The 19,081-nt window shown below is 51.3% G+C and overlaps 1 protein-coding gene across 4 annotated transcripts in view; it reads right to left on the bottom strand.

Moving 5' to 3' along the window:
• Positions 1–1,591: 1,591 nt before the first annotated feature.
• The window catches only part of SSBP3 (single stranded DNA binding protein 3), a 157,837-nt gene continuing 140,347 nt past the window's right edge, over positions 1,592–19,081 (bottom strand). For all 4 annotated transcript variants that reach the window (XM_074376424.1, XM_074376425.1, XM_074376426.1 and 1 more), the window contains 9 exons: positions 14,930–14,994; positions 14,329–14,377; positions 13,683–13,718; positions 13,116–13,170; positions 11,693–11,763; positions 4,622–4,700; positions 4,346–4,374; positions 4,137–4,238; positions 1,592–3,321 (listed from right to left, as the gene is read on the bottom strand). In XM_074376424.1, coding sequence (XP_074232525.1) covers positions 3,292–3,321; positions 4,137–4,238; positions 4,346–4,374; positions 4,622–4,700; positions 11,693–11,763; positions 13,116–13,170; positions 13,683–13,718; positions 14,329–14,377; positions 14,930–14,994 — 516 coding nt within the window. In that variant the 3' untranslated portion in view covers positions 1,592–3,291. The remainder of the gene's footprint in view (positions 3,322–4,136; positions 4,239–4,345; positions 4,375–4,621; positions 4,701–11,692; positions 11,764–13,115; positions 13,171–13,682; positions 13,719–14,328; positions 14,378–14,929; positions 14,995–19,081) is intronic.

Below are 19,081 nucleotides of genomic sequence, written 5' to 3'. Positions count from 1 at the left end.
AACCCAGTCCCCTCCTCAAAGACCTGCTGAGAAGGCCAACCCCAAACCAGCCCTCCCCAGGGCCTCATATGAGTGAGGTAAAGGCAACTCTGGGGGTGCTGGGGGGCCACAGGCTGAGGTGGGATTTTAGGGCACCTGGTGTCCTCCCCCAGCAGAGCTGGGCACAGCAGGCTCTCATTACAGGCTGGCAGGCCCTTTGCTTCCTCTCTGCTAGGGCCCCCATGACCTGGGTTCCCTCTCCCATCTGTGCCCGAGTCCTGCTCTGGGGAGCATGGGGACAGCAGGGGTACTGAGTGGATGCTCGCCAGTCACCTCCATCTTCTCCTTTGCCCAGTGTCAGGCCGGCACAGGGCAGGTGCTCACTGCTGGTGGAACAAACGCCTCTTCAAAATCCTTAGTGCAGGTCACAGCCTGCATCTCCTCATCTGACAGTGATGTTTTCCAGTAGTTAAAAGGTGTCTGTGCTGAGGAAGAGACTAGGAAACCTGGTTCCCAGATGAGGGAACGGCAGATGGAATCTTCTAGACCCTCCCAGCTATTCCCCATCACATCCATTTAGGCTCTCTCCAAACGAGTAACAGTTCCACTAACAGCTAACACTTCTACTCTTACTATGTAAAAGGCACCGTTCTAAACACTCCACAAATGTTAACATCCTCACAGCCACCACTATAGGTAAACTGTTACCCCCATTTTATAGTTGAGGAAACTGAGGATAGAGGTATAAACTAATGTGCCCACAACCACCCAGTAAGCAGTGGCAAAGGCAAGGTCTGAAACCGGTTCCTTCAGACCTTGTAAAGGCAGACTGAGACCACACTTTACTTCAGACACCATGTGTTTCCCTCCCTTTCTTCTGCAGACCTAGATGAGGGTCCCAGATCTCCAGGGAATCAGAACGTTCTACTTTCTAAATGTTCAAATCATCATCCACCGATGCTGACTCCCCCCGCCCCAGTTCTCAGTAGTTCTTGCCTAGACGGTGGCTGGAGCTGGGTTTCCCCACATCTGTCCAGCCCCATCCAGCTGTCTTCCAGGATGCGGCCTGGACTGTTTTCTAAAATCCAAGTTGGACCGTGCTACTCTTCAAATCCTTCAAGGGCTCCCCATTGCCTTGGAGGTGAAAAAATGAAACTCAGCCTCCCTGTGGTGCAGCACCCTAGGACCTGTGGAGTAAATTCCAGAAAGCAGGGCATGGCTGCAGCGCACAGGGTCATCCTAGCCATCCTAGCTGAAGCTGACTCTCCACTGGAAACACACAGTGCCCCAGGAACCTTTTCTGACTTCCAGAAAAATAAAAGAGATTCTGGCAAACCAAAATGTCTTCTCAAGATGAGAAACCAAAACTGCCTTTCAGGATACCCTCAAATATTTGAAGTGAGATGATGTTCCCCCCTCCCAACCCACCTTCCTCAACTCTCCATAGAAAATGCAGAATTAACATGCCCAGGAAAAGAAGGCTGATGCCTGAAACACAAAACAAAATCCAGTTAGGCGCCAGAACAAAAACTCTGCCCAACCAGTCGCCTGGCAGTTTGTAATCAGTATAATAAACTCCAACCCACGTTCCCCCAAACATGTCAGGAAGGGCTGCGGAAAAAAGATGTCCCTTTAATAAAACGTTATCAACATATATCGTACACAAACTACAATGTATCATAATTACTTTTTTTTTCCTCTCTTAATTCAGAACCAGACTACAAGGTAAGAAAAAACACAGAAACAGCTACAATGTTCCCAATAATCCGCACAAGGTCTTTTTTCAGGCAGATGATATCTCACATAATATGATATACATGGATCAGAAGGGAGGGAAGAAAACAAAGACCAGCTACAGGGGAGCGGGGAGGAGGGTGTAAATGTACAAAGAATTCAGGTGTCTTCAGGGCAAGACACAGAGGTTTCAATGGGGTTGTGGTGAGGTGAGGGAGGCCATGAGTCACCCCTCCTGGGAGGGGACAGGCTCCACTGTCGAGTTTGTTGGTTTTTGAAAATAAAAACAAGACCGGAAACAGCACATCTGTTTGGTTGTTGGTGCCCCCTGCCCCTCACAGCTATTCCAAAGTCTTTCCATCCAGTTCCAAGCATATACAGAGCAATTCTGGTCAATATCCCATCTTTGAAAAAGGAAGAATCAAGAGGAAAAAACAAAAGAAAGCCCAAACTCCAGCCCTACACTGCCCGCACACACGATGGGGACGAGGTGAGGGATGAGAACTCGGAGGTCGCAGTTTCCATGTCCCAGGTCATAGCCATCCTGTTGGGGGCGGCCTCCCCAACTCTGCTCCAGGCCACCGCCCCGCTGGCAGGATTCTCGCTGGGAAGACTGGGGTGGGGGCTGAGGGCAGGAGGGCAGGGAGGTCCAGAAGAGAGAGGAGGAAGCAGTCCTGGGAACACAGTGCATGCCACCGGGTCACAGCGCATCTCCGCTGGGGTGGGATCCTGAAAGCGGTCGGTGGTCTGGCCCCTCCGGCCACATAATGGGGGAAGGGGGTCTGGGGTCCAAGTTGTGCAGCTGCTGTCGCCACCTCGCCGGGAGAAACCAAGCAAAAACAAAACAGTTTTCTGCCCCTCCCTTGCCCGTCAGCACAAACCAAAACCCCAAGTGGAAAGGGTAACTCCTTTTTTCTTTCCAAAGAAGGCCTTTTGAAGGAAACCACCGATTGTTAAACTGCCCAGTTTATTATAATAATAATTATTATTTTTAGATGGCTACAAAGACAGGTGAGACCTCACACCTAGACTAGTTTTCCTGGTGGAAGGGCTTAGGTACAGACGGACAACAGGGCTTGGTGTTTTTTTTTTTTTTTGTCCTTTTTTCATTTTTTTTTAAAGAAGAAAGCAAAGAGATTGGGGTGGTTGGGGGGGCTTGCTAGAAGCTTCCATTTTTAAAAATTTTTCCCCCAAAAAATCCCCCCTGAAAACAAATTAAAAAATCCCAACAACGGTAAAACCCCAAACAAAAAACAACAAAAAAGTGTCATGTACATAAAAGGTCCTTTCAGGGAAGGGCAAGGGGTGGGATTTCTCTGGTCATTGACTTGAAATATATTTTTATTTTGAATTTTGTCCTTCATGTTTTATGGAATAAAAAGTTCGGCCTTTTTATTGCATGAAACTAAAATTGGGAAGGGTGGGGAGTGGAGGGGAAGGTGGGGATTGAGGGGGAGCAGGAGACGCCCCTCCCCCAGCTCCTGGGTAATGACACCTCACTTCTTCTTGCATAATTTCTGGCATCTTCCCGCCTGCAATGCCGGCTCTCTCAGCGTCTCGGAGAAGAGGAGGGGGGAATCACACACTCATCGTCATGCTTGGAGAATACTGGAAGGGGAAAAGCAGAGAAGGGGGGTCTGAGAGCCTCGTGGAAGTCTGAAGGCACAGAGCTGGACAGGATCCATCTGCGGGTGGCTGGCTGAGTTGCCTGTGATGGCGCTGGGTGGGCAGGGGGTTGGCAGGGCCAGGAGGCAGGGGTTAGGAGCCACCTCTCAGCACCAGCCTGTGCCCGTCTGTCAGGAACTATGGGAGCCGACTTGCCTCCCCTGCCCCCTTTCCCTCTCCAAACCATCACTTCTTTCCAGGTGAAGAAGCAGCAGCCCCTGCCCTCCTCCCATGGGGCCCCTGACTGCAGAGAACTGGGGTCTGACAAGCCGGAGCATGGCCAGGGTGCCCTGGGGTGGGAGTCGGTCTGGGGTTTTCAAAAGCTACCTAACCACGGTCATTCCTTCAAATGAGATTGTAAATAGAAACCCAACGTGGAAAAGTAGAAGGCCAGCTCCTCTGAGTTAAGATCCCAGGAAATCACTGGTGGCAGGAACTTTCCTCCCCAGCACAGGTAAAAACAGACCCCCGGGGACAATGACCCAGTGGGCCAGAGCCGGGGCCTCCTGAGTCCCAGCCAGGGCTTTTCCAGCCACATCAGCTTAATCAACGCTGGAAGCACTGTGCCTGCACATGGACGCCCGGGAGAGGACCCCGCCGGTGGTCAGATGCAGGTGACAGCAGTCAGCACCAGGCAGCAGTGGGGAAGGGAGGGCTCTGCACTGTCTGGAAAGGCCCAAAACACGGCTGCCAGAACACCGGCCCACTGGGATATGGTGATGCCCAGGGAGGAATGAGGGTGGCGGGGGTACACTCACATTGTCATTCTGGAAGGAGTGGAGGAAGTTCCCTCCTAGCTCGCCGTCGTCTCGAGGGGTGCCTGGAGGATTGCTAATGCCACTTATGTTGTTAGGAGAATTCTGCAGAGAGAGCAGAGGAGGTGAGCCCCTGTGCCCCCCCGCAACCTGCCACCCAAACTGGGAGAAAGGCTTCCTGGGTGGTGCTGTCAGGGAGGAGACACACTCACTTTTGGAAGTCCATCTATGTCACCTGACCCTGGAAGGAAAAAAGAACCCAGTTCAGTTTCATGCCCACTCTTCTGTGCAGAGGCCTTCACACCCTTACACCCAACCTCAAATATTTCTGCAAAAAGGATGTTCTACCCAGGCAATATCTTTCTCTTGGGCTCTTGCTGTGTGGACCACGCCTAGTTGAGCCAGGAGCTGAGGCAGAGAAAGCTTCCCGGGATGGTCAGGTAGGGCTGGACAGGGTGCAGCGCTACGAGGTCGGGACACTGACTTACCTAACGAGCCGTTCATGTGGTGTGGCTCCATGCCGCCCATGCCTCCCATTGGGCCGTCCGAGCCTGGACCCATCGGGAACTGGGGGAAAAGCAGAGCGTGGCAGCTGAGCGGGCTCTCGGCGAGACTGGCAGGGCTCCCACGCCCCTGCACAAGAGCACTCTCCCACACGCCTGGGCATTTAACACCAGGAGGCCAGAGCTGGCGCCTCCTCCGTGGCCCCTGGGACTGTGCGGGGCAGAGGTGCTCAGCCCTCCACACCAGGAGAGGACACAAACCTGGAGGAGGAAAGGGACTGCCCTGGGTCACCCGGAGGCAGCTCTCCCATCAAGCCTCCTGGATCCCATCCTTGGGCTCTTTCCATCCCTGGGGCAGCGTGCAGAGCTCACCAGTCAGAACCCCAGACAGACAGACACAGATGGAGTGACCGACTGTGTCAGGCCAGGAAACAAATATATGAATGCTTTTCCTCCCCATTCTACAGATGAGAGAACTGAAGCACAGAGTGGGCATGCCTGGCCCACAGTCTCCCAGGCAGGAGATGGATGAGCTGGGACTGGAACCCAGGCAGCCTGGCCCTGGAGCCATGACACTAGCCTCCTCCAAGCTCCTCCTCAGAAATGAGTATGTTTCTTGGGGCAGGAGGTGATGAGGTCAGGTTCACTGAGCAGTGAGGTGGGGGTGTTGGGGCAGCTGGGGTGTCAGTGACAGGAGTTCGCTCCTTGGGACTACATGGGGGGAGCTCACTAATGAGCAGAACTGACCGCAGACAGATCAGAGACCAGACGTGCAATTGGCTCTACCAGCCCCCCAAGGCCTGTCTGGAACTGTCACAACCATCTCAGAAAGAAGCAACCAAAGGCCAGAGGTCACATCACATGGCCACCAAGGGATGGCTGAGCCCAGTTTGGAGAGCCAAGGCCCGGTGATACAGATCAAACACCAGGGTGGACAGAGGATGGAGGTGGCAGAACAGAGGACTGTTTGGCATCTGGCCTGTGCTGGGCACTGAGGACACAGAGCTGAGTCACACTTAGGCCTCAGCTTGGAAAAGGAACTCAGAGCCATAAACACCCAACTACCCCACAGGACAGATGTGCTAAGATCCAAAGAGAGCTGCAGACTAAGCGTGGCTGGAGCTTCAGAGAGAGGCACTGGAGAAAGGGCAGAGAAATCAGAATAGGCTGTATGGAGGAGGTGGCAGAGCATCAAAACTGAGGGATAGAATTTAGACAGGCAGAAACAGGTCATGGACTCATTCTCAGCAGGGGTCCTGCCTGAGCAGAAGTAAGAGGGCTCCTAGCAGGTGGCAGCACAGAGTGGCTGGAGCAGGGACCAAATGACGCAACTGCAGGGGCAGGGCTGGGGCCGAGCCGCTTCCTCACTCCTGCTGCCTCACACACCCTGTGCAGCATCCTCGCCTTCCCACTGGCCTCCCAGCACTGCTCACAGACTGTGGGGCACATTTTGCCATCTGGCAACAAATTTCACGCTTATTAATCCAAGTGACATGAGGATGAGGGTGACCAACTTTTCAGGGAACCAAGCCTGGACACAGCCATACCAGACCAAAAAAAAAAAAGAAAAGAAAAACCTCAAGATGTGATTAATATAATGTTCAGTTATGCACGTGTATTATTACTGTAACATATATATTTGAAAGGTATTTTAAATTATATATTATTGTGTATTTTTGGTATTTTTAAGTTTTATTGAGATACAATTCACATACCACACAACTGATCCACTTAAGAGTACACAATTCAGTGGTTTTTGATATATTTACAGAGCTGTGCAGCCATCACCACAATCAATTTTAGAACATTCTCATCACCCCCAAAAGAAACCCTGTACCCAATAGCAGTCACTCCTCAAGCCTAGAACCCCCAGGTCCACACCACCATTAATTTATTTTCTGTCTCTACAGATTTAGCTACTCCGGATACTTCATGTAAATGAAATCGTGTATGTGACCTTTGTGGCTGGCGTCTTTCGCTCAGCATGTTTCCAAGGTTCACTCACGCTGCAGAACGTATCATGTACTTCTTTCCTTCTTATGGCCAAATAATATTCCACTGTATGTATGGACCACATTTTATTCACCTATTCATCAATGGACATTTAGGCAATCTCCACTTTTTGGTACTTATGACTAATACTGCTGTGAACATTTGTACACAATTACTGTGTGGACGTTTTCATTTCTCATTTCATTTCCAATGAGTGGAACTGCAGGGTCACATGGCAACTGCTGAACCCTTTGAAGAACTGCCAGACCGCTTTCCACGGCAGCTGCGCCCTTTACGTTCCCACTGGTGACCCTGAGGGTTCCAGTTTCTTCCCATCCTCGCTAACACTGGCTATCACTGTCTTTGATTCTAGCCATTCTAGTGGATGTGACATAGTATCTCGTAGTTTTCATTTGCATTTCCCTAGTAACTAATGACACCGAGCATCTTTCCACACGCTTATTGGCTATTTGTACATCTTTGGAGAAAGGTCTGTTCAGATCCTTGGTCCATATTTAAGCTGGGTTGTCTTTTAAATTATTGTATTTTAAGAGTTCTTTACATATTCTGGATTCAGACACATGACTTGCAAATATTTTCTGTGGGTTGTCTTTTTACTTTCTTGACAGTGTCCCTGGAAACACAAGTTTTAAAATTTTAATGAAGTCCAACTCAGCTTTCTCTTGTCACTTGTGCTTTTGGTGTTGGATCTAAGAAGGCTGTGTGTAACCCGGGTCCCAAAGATTTATTCCTACATTTTCTTCCAAGTGTTTTATAGTTTAAGCTCAGACATTTCAGACTAGGGCCTACTCTGGGTTAATTTTTGCGTACTGTCGCAAGGAAGCAGTCCAATGTCACTCACCTGCGTGTGGACAGCCAGTTGTCCCAGCACCATTTGTTTATTCTTATTATTTAGTTTTCTGTTACACATATGCTATTAATTAAACAAAACAACAGTCAAACTAGTTAACATTGGAGGACTAACTAAACAAATGACATTTGTTACATAAAAATGTAACATTTTTATGTTTTTGTCTTCTGCCATAGTAAATTATTTTAACTCTTGGACATTTAAATTTTGGAGACTATATTACTGTGTATTTATTAAAATACATAAATGTAAGATTTTTTTTTTAAGAGAGAACCTAATACTATAGGACTGATTAAACAGATGCTACCTAGTTTTTAAAAAATGACATTTTTTCCTGTCCTGTATCACAATAGGCTACTTTTGCTCTGCTTCCTTTTTAAATTTTTTTTTTAAAAGATTAAAAAAAAAAGTTTTAGGGAAGGGTATATAGCTCAGTGGTAGAGCGCGTGCTTAGCATGCAGGAGGTCCTGGGTTCAATTCTTGGTACCTCCTCTAAAATATAAATAAATAAACCTAATTGTCCCCCCCCCCCAAAAAAAATTATGAACAAAATGCTAGTGTTGCTTCTTTCACAGGGTAGATGCCTGGGATGATCCATTCAAGGACGAGTCAGTCCAACCTGACAACGCCTACATCCTTTGAGTATCTTCAAGAACACGAGTGGTGCCTACCAAGGCCGCATTTCTGGATCAGACCAAGCCAGTCTGTGAAGACGTGGCCAGAGCAGACTCTAGTAAAGCTCCTGGGGACCCACCCTGCTTTCAGGGGTGCAATGAGGCAATCGGTGCTTGCTTTTCCACTAAGCTTCTCTGAATAGCTGCAGCCTCTGGGACACCCTTCTTTCTCTTCATGTAGTGGCAAAACTGAACACAGAACTGAGTGGAGAATTCACCGACTTGCCGCTCTGCTTTGAAGCCGGGCTGTCAGTCCGATGTGCCAACACCAAACTGTCCTCCCCACCTCTGCACACAGGGCGCTTAGGACTTCACTTACGCGCACGGGGTTTTGGACCTGTAAGAACTCACTTCCAGCTCCCCAGAGATGTCCATCCACATGGTATCTACACACTGGTGTTGGAAGACCAGCCGCCTGTCAGGCCCTTTTCATCTAGTTCTTCAGACAGGCAACGCCTGTCATCCATGCCCGTCATTTCTACGCAGATTAAGCCCACTGGGTGTCATTACTCATGAAACCACTCTTTCTCAGGGAAAATGGTTTTAAAGTACAAAGGTAATTTGAGCTTGTGAGATCCAAGCTAGATTTTAAATAAGTTAGTTTTTTTTTTTTTTTAAAGATTATTCCATTTGCTTTATTTGGCGGCGGGGGGAGGTGGGAGTTGGGGACAGAGGTAATTAGGTTTATTTATATTTATTTATTTTTTAATGGAGGTACTGGGGCTATACTCTCCCCACCTCCAATTATAGTTTTAATAAAGAAATTGAGAAAGTCCTGTCTAACTTGGCTGCCCTTACTGGTGACGTTTGAGTTCTCCAGCAATCTCACGTCCAAAAAGCAAGCCATTACTTTGACTGTATGAAGCTTTGTCACAACCCCACCCAGAGACCCCGAACAGCTCAAGGGCAGTACACTCATCCTCATCCAGACTCCTTGTGGCCTCTTTAAAGATCATCAAACAATTTTGGAGAAACAGCATCGACATTTCTATTTTACTGTTAACTCCATTCTCCATTCTCATCTCATTGCAGCTACAAATGAGAGAAGAGCTTCACAGCAGGCTGATGTTTTAACATCTTCTCTATGGCCAGCAACAGCGACAGCCGTCCAGCAAGTGCGTGTCTGAGGCTCTCCCCATCTCTCTCAAGTAAAAAAAATCTCCATAAGCGCTTCCGCACGTTTTGAGCAAACTGACAAGTGACCAAAACCTTTCATTATGAAAGCCTGATTGTCACAGGTAAGCAAATCACACCCCTTTGCAGCAGTGCTGGGGACAAGGTATGTGGGAGACCTAGCAGGTAAGATTATTGACTAAATGAAATCTGCCAAACTAACTGTACTGTCTGCCAAATGTGCAGATAAACGAGCGAAGTCTGGATTGTATTTGGACAAGAGAACAATCATCTTTTGTTTGTTGTCTGCAGTTTCATTAACATCTTCATCATAGAAATCAAGATGATGATTTGAAGTTACAGTTTTCAAGTCGAAGTACCTAAAAGCTGGGGAGATGGTTTTGTTGCCAGGATTTGATGCACCACATGCTAGGAAGCTCCCTGACTGCTGGGAAGATGTGACAGTCAGCTTCACCCCGTAAAGTACCAACACACTCGTCACCAAAATGGCCCATCCGCAGGACTTAGTTGCAGCCTTGGAGTCAGGAAATGTAACCTTCTCAGTTCACGGAGCCATTGAGGGACCGACATGGTGATGGTGTTCGTTCAAAGGCATGCCGGGGCCAATGTAGCAGCTGCTATTTCGGACTAAGCGCTGGCATCTCTTTGGAGGGCACACAAAACTTCTGATTGATTTAGAAGGATGTGCCTGTCTCATCCCAGACTCGTGCGGTTCCATCTGCGATGCGAGCTCACACCCCCCTCCCTCCACACTGGGCTGCACGCTCCGCCTCGGCTGTCTGCCTCCCTAACCCAGCTGCAAGTGTCCTCCCACCTGCCATTCAGCCCTTTGTTTTTTAGTGACGTCAGGGTCACGCTGGTGCTGGTGTTCTCATCGTTCTCACTGTCAGTATCTGAGCTCTTAGAAAATTTGGTCACGATACTCACAATGTGAAAAATGAAACCTGCGCTCTCTTTGGACACAAAGCACAACAATTAAGCCTCAGGCAGAGTCAAAGGTAGACTCCGTCAGGGCCCAGAGGCAGCGTGCTGAGCCCCACCCCTCGGAGGGATGCAACACTGAGAGCCACAGGCATGGCTGCCAGCATTCATGGTTGGGGAAATACAGCGATGGCAACCATGGGAAGAGGGGAGTCTCTGCCATTCTCCTGCCCTCCGTTCTGTCTTCGGGGTTGCTATATGGGTCTTATATTTTTCTGCTCAACCTATTGCCAAAACCCAGGACTTTGTGTGTCCTGGGAAGTCATCTCCTGGGACAAAGGGCTTTTGATACTAAAACCCCAATGATCGGTGCCCCCAGGGAAAGGCAGTTGTGATGGGAGGTGCTGGCTGCCCAAGAGGAGAGGGAGAAGGTGGTGGAACAGCAGGCGAGGAGTGCAGTCCCCACACTTCTCAGTCATGTGATGGGGGAAAGGCCCATCCTGGTACTCCCAGGAGGCAGGCCAAAAGACCTCACCCAAAGGCTGCCAGAGGATGAAACACGTGTGGTGTCCAGCATGGCGCAGCCCACCATCAAGGTCTGGCACAAAGGGTGATTCGGAAGCCACATCAGGAACCGAACCAGCAGAACAAACAGAGCAGCCCTAAAGGCCCAAGCCATCCTTGGGGTCACAAGTATCTGGCTCTGCAGTCCACAGGATAATTGGTTTGGTCACACGACAGCCTCCTTTCCAGACACTGAGCTCCTTGAGGGCAAGGCCCCCACCCTGCGAGAAAGGGTTGTCTGTGGGTCAGACCGAGAGCTCCCAGCCAGGAGAGGGAGACAGGCTGCAGCTGTACAAAAGTCCCACCCAACACAGGACGCGGGAACACACGAGCAACTGGGTGCACAGGAATCAGAAAAAGTGGAGTGAGCTACACCACCATTGGGCGTTAGAACTTTGGGAGGCCGAGAAGGGAAGGCATGCCTCCTAGATGAGGGACAGGCATGAGAGGAGGCAGAGGGCTCCCAGAGGCACAGGGCAGGCAGGTCCCCGGGGACCTCCACTCGTAGCTCCATAGCCAAGGAAACAGACCAGAGACGGTGAGGGATGGCCCAGGAGCACAGCCAGTCAGCCGAGCAGGGACCAGCCCAGACCCACCCGCAGCCGGTGCTCTTCCTCACCAACACCCCCGGGGCCGGGGGGGGGGGTCCCCAAGTGAGGCTAGGTGCCTGCCTCTGACCAGAGGGGTGGGAATCACTCCACCTCCTTCTCTCCCGCCCCCTGCCAGCTATGAAATGGGAACCAAGTTGCCCAAGAGTTAATCACTTTTCTGACAGTTTATTTTATTCATCTTTGGTAACAAATGGCTGAAATCAATTAAACTTGCTTTCCCCTCAGCTGATGAAGTTAATTATGATTTGTTATGGTATCTGATATGTAAATTATTAGAAAGCAGACTTACGTTGGACCGGCTGCCTCCAGGCGGCACCGGATTAATCATTGTGTAGATGTTGTCACTGGAATTTGTTGAATCTGTAGAACAGTGGAAACCCGCAAGTCGGGGTGATTAATTCATTTCTTAATTAAAACAAACTCATGGCACTTGAACTCATTCTTCTGTATTTTATCACCTAAAATTTCCTCTAAGTACCACCATTTTCTGGTTAATTTGTATTTAATGAAGATTCACAAAGTTTTTAATCACAGAAAATTCAGCTGTGAAAACCACTCAACCCTGAAACTAGGGGTTTCAGGGTGCCTGGACAGCAGCGTGGACACAGCAAAGGGGATTTATTGGTTCAAATTCTCGTCTCCCCAACCCCAAACCAAATCTGGTCCCCAGACGCTGCCTGGGACAACGCTGGGGCAGCCAGACCACCACCTGTGCTCTCCTCCAACCCACCCAGCAGTTTTAATCAAATCGGGAAAGAGAAACACCACAAATTACCCAGGGGCCACCCTGCCAAGCTGATGGGGCAGGAGGAAGAGGCAGGGATGGGGCTGGAGACGCATTAACATATGGAGTGGTTTAATGTGACCTAGTCTGAATGTAGGTCATGCAGCTCATAAAAATGCAGCAGCAGAAAGAGGGAGCCGGAGAGGGAGCCAGAGTATCACGGTCGCAGCCAGCTCCACCCCTGCAGCTGAGCAGCCTCCCTGTTATGGGGAGCTGAGGAGGGGGAGGGAGAGAGGGACCCCTGTCTCCCCAATTAGCCAGGAAAGTCTCCTTAGGAAATCAGCTAACATGTTTATAGCAGGAGCAGGCACCGTATTTCTTGGGCAGGAATCCAACCACCCCTCACTTGTTATTTCTGGGGCGAGTCAAGACTTTATGTTGGATTCCTTCTAGTTGGTGGTATGCTATTCTTAGCTGGGAAAGAAACACAATTGTGATGCTGTCTGTGTGTGTATGCGTGCACACACCCATGTGTGTGCACACATGCCATCTTCTGATTAAAGAAAAGGGGAGGAGGGATCTCTGATACAGAGGAGCAGAAGCCAAGAGCCCTGGACATTCCAGAGGCACCATGCTGTAGAGTCCTAGCCCCAGGATGCCAGAAACCAAAAGCCCCCTTTCAGTAATCTAGAGAAATGACAACCAGACCAGGATTCTCTCTGACCAGTGGAAGCTGAGAATGGTGAGGCCCCTCATTCCCCATCTTGTTTGGCCCTGCCCTTTAACCGGAGATGAGGAGTGACCCAGCTGAGGCCACATGGCAGGCTGGTGGCACCAGAGGCCTCATGCCTCCTAAATCCCTGAATCCAAGATGCCAGGTGGGAGACACACTGCCCAGGAAGAGTGGCTGCCAAGCCCTGACTCCGCACCTGGGCCCCTCCAGGACTCCCTGCTCCCCCAGCAGCACCCGCTATCCCAGCCCTCTTACCTGCAGGACTAGGCATGATAGGTGTTCCTGGGGGGCCGCCACCACCAGGGGGTCCCTGAAGGTGAGATAAAAACTGACATCAGAAACCAACAGTAACGACAAACATGGGGAGAGGTCACAGAGCTCCAGCCACGTCAGAAGCCAGTACTCACCCAGGGCCCAGACCAGCATTCAGCTCTTGCTAAACCGCCAGTGTTCATGCAGGGCCCAGGTGTTTAAGGCTTGGGGGACGTGGAGGCCCCCTTTCCTTTCTTTAAACCAAGAGGCAGCTGTGGGCATGCACATGTGCTCACAAGCATGACAACTGATGGAACCAGGGCCTGTGGTGGAAGCCAACAGGCTACTGGGGGGTCAGTCCCCCACATAGGGATCCCAACTCTGGGTCTTGTTTGGAGACTTCTGGGCCCCCAGAAGGTACCTGAACACTGACAGCAAGTTCTAGCACAATTTGGAATCTGTGCTCAGATTGGGTTTTGAAAAGAAAGAGATGGAGGCCCCAAGCAGCTCTCTTGAACACTCAGGTACACGGGGCTGGACCCACGGTGCCCCAGACCCGCACACACTTACCACGTAGGTACCGGGTGATGAGGAGGAGTATGGAATCTAGAAACAAGAGGTGGGGAAGCCACGTATCAGAAACCCCACCTCCAACAGGCATGCCCTTTGCCTTCCAAATCCTCCTGGGGACACAACCCCACCCTTGATGGGAAAGACACTGAGCCACCTGGAGAGTGTTCCTAGGAAGGTCAGGGATATGAACAAAGTCCAGTTCCTATACTGAACTGATTCCAAGAGCCTTGGCAGGGAGCCTTAGGGGCCTATGGGCACAGAAGACCCTCCTGTTCGAGGACAGGAAAGTGAGAGCTTGGCCCCAAGCCCCAGCCTCCCACCCAGAACTGTGTGCGCTGAGCCCCTTCCCAGATCTTTCACTGGAGTGCTGGAAGCCAGGCCTGCCGGGAAGAGATCGGCAGGAGCTCAACGTGGACGGTGCTCCGAGCGCGGCTCCCAGCTCACCCCTAAGCTTCTGCAGAGCAGACGGCAGAGCCCCTGATGGCCCCAAGTCTCCCCTGACAGGTAGGCTTCTCCTTGGAGGCATCAGGCAGAATCTTGCTGCCTTCCACTCCCCATGACATGGCCAAACTGGGGACGGGAACCACCCTGTACCCTAGAACCCCATCTCTAGCAAACAGCAACCCCCAACCTGGGTACTCACTGAGTTAGCACTGTTAGGATTGGGCCAGGGTCTGCCAGCTCCCGGGCCCCTGAGAGAGGGAGAGAGAGATGGGGACAATGAAAAAGGTGCCATAACCACTAAGGGGGTTGTGCCAGGGGCAGAACAAGAGGGCTGAAACCACTGATAAGGACAGTCCTAGGGCTGTTCTGGGTAATAACGCATAGTTCCATGCGCAGAAATCTACAAACTCCTGCAAATTATATATAAAACTTGTGAAGAATAATCACATTTCCTCCGCATGTGCATTTTCCTAAGAAGGGAACACACAGATTCTTACAGGGATCCACCATCACAAAGGGGCTAAATCACTGAAACACTGGAACAGTGATCAACGTACAGAGGTTCAAATCTTGACCCTGCCACTTAGCGCTGCGTGAGGCTCTCTGTGCCTCAGTTACTTCATCTGTCCATGGGGGATAATAAGCACCTCACCAGGGTTATTATGAAGATTTGGTGAGTGAATCCCTGCAGCAAGCTCGGAATTGTGCCTGGCACGGATAAGCACTACATGAGGCATGAGAGGTCTCATCACCAGTGTGGCGTGGACTCTGAGCCACCAACAGGGTCGTTTTTGCCTTACATGTTAATCCCGGGCATGGCGGGGCCGAGGGAGTTGGGTGGTGGTCTCATGCCGCTGCCGTAACTCTGCAACGATAACCAAGGGTCAGTCTATGAGAAGGAGAAGGGGAACCAGAGAGAGGAGGAGGGAGGAAAAACAAACAGAACATAAGCAAGAGGGTTAGTCTGTGAAAAGAATCTGATGAAAAAGTAATACATTCATTAAGAAAAATTGGGGGGGGGTGAGAACCAATGACAGGACCATGATGATAAGCCAGCACAGAGGGACAGTCACAGCTTTAAATGCATCTTCAGGGGCTGCAGGATGGGTCTCTCAAAATCATAGGGGCTCCAGCATGGCGCTCATGATGCACCTGCACTTTGGCCTCAGGCAGGAAAGGGGAACAGGCTCCGTAACAGAACAGGCTCGTGACTACCACCCACCTTAGAAACTCTGGGGAAGAAGGAACTGCCGGCAGGTTGCAGGCAGGGGTTGGGTCTGAATGTGGAAGGGGTCCAGCATGTACAGAGCCCACCCCGCTCCAGGTCTGGGTTATCCCCCAAACCCACCCCAGGGTCAAGTCATTTGATTCACGTGGGGCCCTCACCAGGCACACTGATGGAGGAGGAGGAGGAGGAAAGCTCACTCTCTGCTCAGGGGAAGCACCCTTCTGTTTAAGATAAGAGTCTACACAGAGCTTGGAAACTTGCAAGAGTCCCAGCTCAGCTCGATACAACCCACCAAGGCAGTGGGGTGGGTCACAAGAGCACCTGGACCAGGCATTCTTTTCACCTGGCTCATCTCCTGTTGCTGCTGCTCGTGGACTCCCCTCTTCCAGAGGTATTTTCTTTACAGGGATAAATCTTCCCTTCTGCATTCAGCAGACTCCTACATATCTTCCAATACCCAACTCAAACAGTACCTCCTCTGCGAAGCCTTCTCTGCCCACCCCCTGGGGTTAACTGCTCCATCACAACTACTTCCATAGTGCCTTATAATGTCCTCTCCCCACAGCCTGGAACACACTGGCTTATGATTGTGGCCACATGTCCATCTCTTCCACTGGGCTCTGAGTACCTCTGGAAGGTGGGAGGTCTATCTAAATGATCTTCATAGCCCGTGTCACCCCACACACAAGCCGGCAAAGACTGGGTGCTGAATTATCAACGAAGGAGTGAAGAAGTGAATGAAAAGTAAAACAAGCCTGGTTGTAGCTTGAGCTTCACTTCACCTTTGTAGGAGAATCTGAAAGGAGCAGGTTGGTGGAATTTTAATGCAAAGGAACAATCAGCATTAGCTGTTTTTTACTGAACACATAACACATTTTGCATAGTCTCTGGTTTGAACCTTGTAACAATGCCATAAAGCTAGTATTATTCCCATTGTACAGAAGAGGAGACTGAGGGTCTGAGAGGAGAAAGATTTTCCCAAGGTCACAGTCAGCGAATGCCTCAGCTGGGGTTTAAACCTAGATCTGTGAGCCTCAGGGTCTGCACACACTACACCACACATGTGGGCGGCAGGGAGGAGGTGGGAGGAGGCAGATGGGAGAGGGGACACACAGGAGGCTCAACAGCCAGAAGTGACAAACTCAGAGCCACCATCAGGCTGGTGGCAGGTCCTTCAGCCAGGGGCCACCTCTTCTGCTTGGTCACCCAGAAAGGGGCTTGGAGTCTAGAAGATGCCCAGATGGCGTGGACAACAACAGCAGAGCACCAGGCTGGCTGGCAAAGAGCAAGGCCCGGAGTGGGGGGAGGCAGGGGAGGGCGGCCTTGGAGGGCTCCTCAGGGAGCTGGCACGTGTGGAAACGTCCCCCGTGCCTGCTCAGGGCCGAGTCCCTGGGCCGGAAGACGTGCATCTGCCCTCATGGAAACAGTGGCAGGCTCTGGGGATGTGCGAGGCCAGGCCCTCTCTATAGATGGATGCCTTGGGTGGTGAGCAGAGCCCCAGATCTGAGGTCAGAACACAGAGAGCTTGCCCCGGCTCAGCCACTGCTGGTGACAGGGCAGACCACACAGCAGTGCTTACTCCATGTCAGGCTGTGGTATGGGCTTTGTATCATCTACATTTAACCACCACAACACCCCCATTACTATACCCACTTTAAAGATTAAAACACTGAGGCTCAGAAGCTATGCACACGGTTTCAGAGCTGCAACCCCTCTGCTTTGCTACCTTGTCCATGAAACAGGGACAAAGAGCCCCGAGTCTTAAGGGCCTGTGTGAGGATCAAGTGAAATGATGGCTCTGAAGCACTGTCAGCCCACGAAGGTGTGTACCAACGTGGGATGTTATCAGGGCGGACACCAAAGCCCTTAATGCTGCCTTGACTATCACAGAACCTCAGGTCTTAAAGGGCCCTTTCTAAGCCCACGTGCAGTTACTAAATCCCCTGTACAAACCTCAGCCTCACTTCCGCTCTTCCCGAACAGGAAGCTCTCCACCTCCCCGAGCAGCCCACTCCCGGCCAATCAGAAAGGTCTTCCAGATACAGAATGAGATCTCTTTCAGGGGTTGCAGCTGCATCCGGCTACCTCTCACACCCAGGAGAGGCCAGGGTGGAAGGCTGGCCTGGGGGCTGGCGGGAGCCTAGGATGCGGCAGCACACAGAGTGGGGTGGGGAGCAGACATGCAGGGTGCTCGCCCCTGAAAGACGTCTGGGCATGCAGACCCTCGGGGGAGGCTTCGGGTGCACCATCTGTTGTCCCTAACCCTACCCCACCCTTGGGAGCCTGCCCACAGCCAGCACGGCCATTCCCCAAGAGGCAGCAGGACCACCAGATCCTCCCCACTGCAGTGACCCAGATTCCAAGGGCCACTCAAATGTCTCCACTTCATAGATCAAGCTAGAGGCCCAGAGAGGCCAAAGACTTGCCCAAGGCCACACAGTAAATCAGGGGTGAAAGTAGGATTGAAAGGTTTCAGAGGGAAGTTTTCAAATCAGAAACAGCAGCCTTTTCAGAGGACAGGAGGGCTTGGAAGCATGCTTCACAGACTCAGCAGAAATGGTTGTCTCTTCTCCCAGCGCCTGCCTGCCCACAGCACTGGGTTCTGGGCTGTGACCACAGCCAGACTCTCCCCCTTCCTCTGCTGTCAGCACTGCCCTGCAGTGACGGGGCAGTTAGAGACACGGGAGGAGTTCTCAGTGCAGCCCTGGGGCCAGCCACATCCAGGGGTGTGTGTGTCTATCTTCCCACACCCCTACCGTGTCCTGACTTGCCCAACACCCTGGGCAGAGGAGTCTGATTCATAGTCAGGAGCTATAAAGGGTCAGGCTCACACTCTCGGTCTCAGTTCCATGTTCTGGGCAGGTTCTGTGGTGACGTGGGAAAGCACAGCACAGCCGGCAGGGGCTGAGGCCTCCCTCTGCTCCCTGGAAACCCCTCAACACAGGGGCTCCTTCTCAATGCTGCCTGGGCCCAGAAGATCAGTCTTTAGGGTGGGTCTGTCAAAGGGGACTCCAAGCTGTCGGGTAGGGGACTAGCCACATGGCAGCCTGGGCAGTCCCACCGGGAGGCCTTTGAAGGGCCACCATGGGAAGGGCCTCAAGTGGCCCCATTCTGTCCTCACCCAGGCCCTGGTGCTCTGGCCAGGCTCACGATCCATTTCCTTCTGGGGCCTCTGCTCAGGGGCACTGAGCTTGGACTGTCCTGGATCAGCGGGGGGAGGTGGTTTCTTCTGACGGCACAGGACTGTCTAGAGATTGTGGGTTCACCCTTCACCAGACGTTCTCAAATGCAGATAAGCCAGGGCAGCACCGGATCCCAGGCCAGGCTGGCTCCCCCACAACCAGAATGGCAGAAGCGCGGGACACGGCATCTGCAGGGTCTGTTGGGTTGCAGCCCCTGCGCGCGGTGTGTTCTTGCCGCGTGAGCCTGAGGAGCCTGGGCAGTTTCAGCCTCATCCTAACAGGATTCGCTTTTGAAAAACTTAACCAAAAGTTTCCACCTGACACGGGCATATGCATGATTCTTTAAGGAGAGGACACAATTAAGTGGGTCTATTGCCTCCTTTTCAGCACTGGCCATTTCACCAGAACAGAGTAATACCCACCTCAGGCACTGAGGGTTCCTTTGTGACTCTGAAAAGAACTGCTGGATCCTTTGTGACATTGAGGCTAAAATGCAACACAACCTCAAAAACTACGATGTCACTCCATTCGGTTTTGAAATC

The sequence above is a fragment of the Camelus bactrianus genome, chromosome 13 (genome assembly GCF_048773025.1).
Source record: "Camelus bactrianus isolate YW-2024 breed Bactrian camel chromosome 13, ASM4877302v1, whole genome shotgun sequence".
NCBI classification, from domain to species: Eukaryota; Metazoa; Chordata; class Mammalia; order Artiodactyla; family Camelidae; genus Camelus; species Camelus bactrianus.
This window is presented reverse-complemented; position numbering and strand designations above follow the sequence as displayed.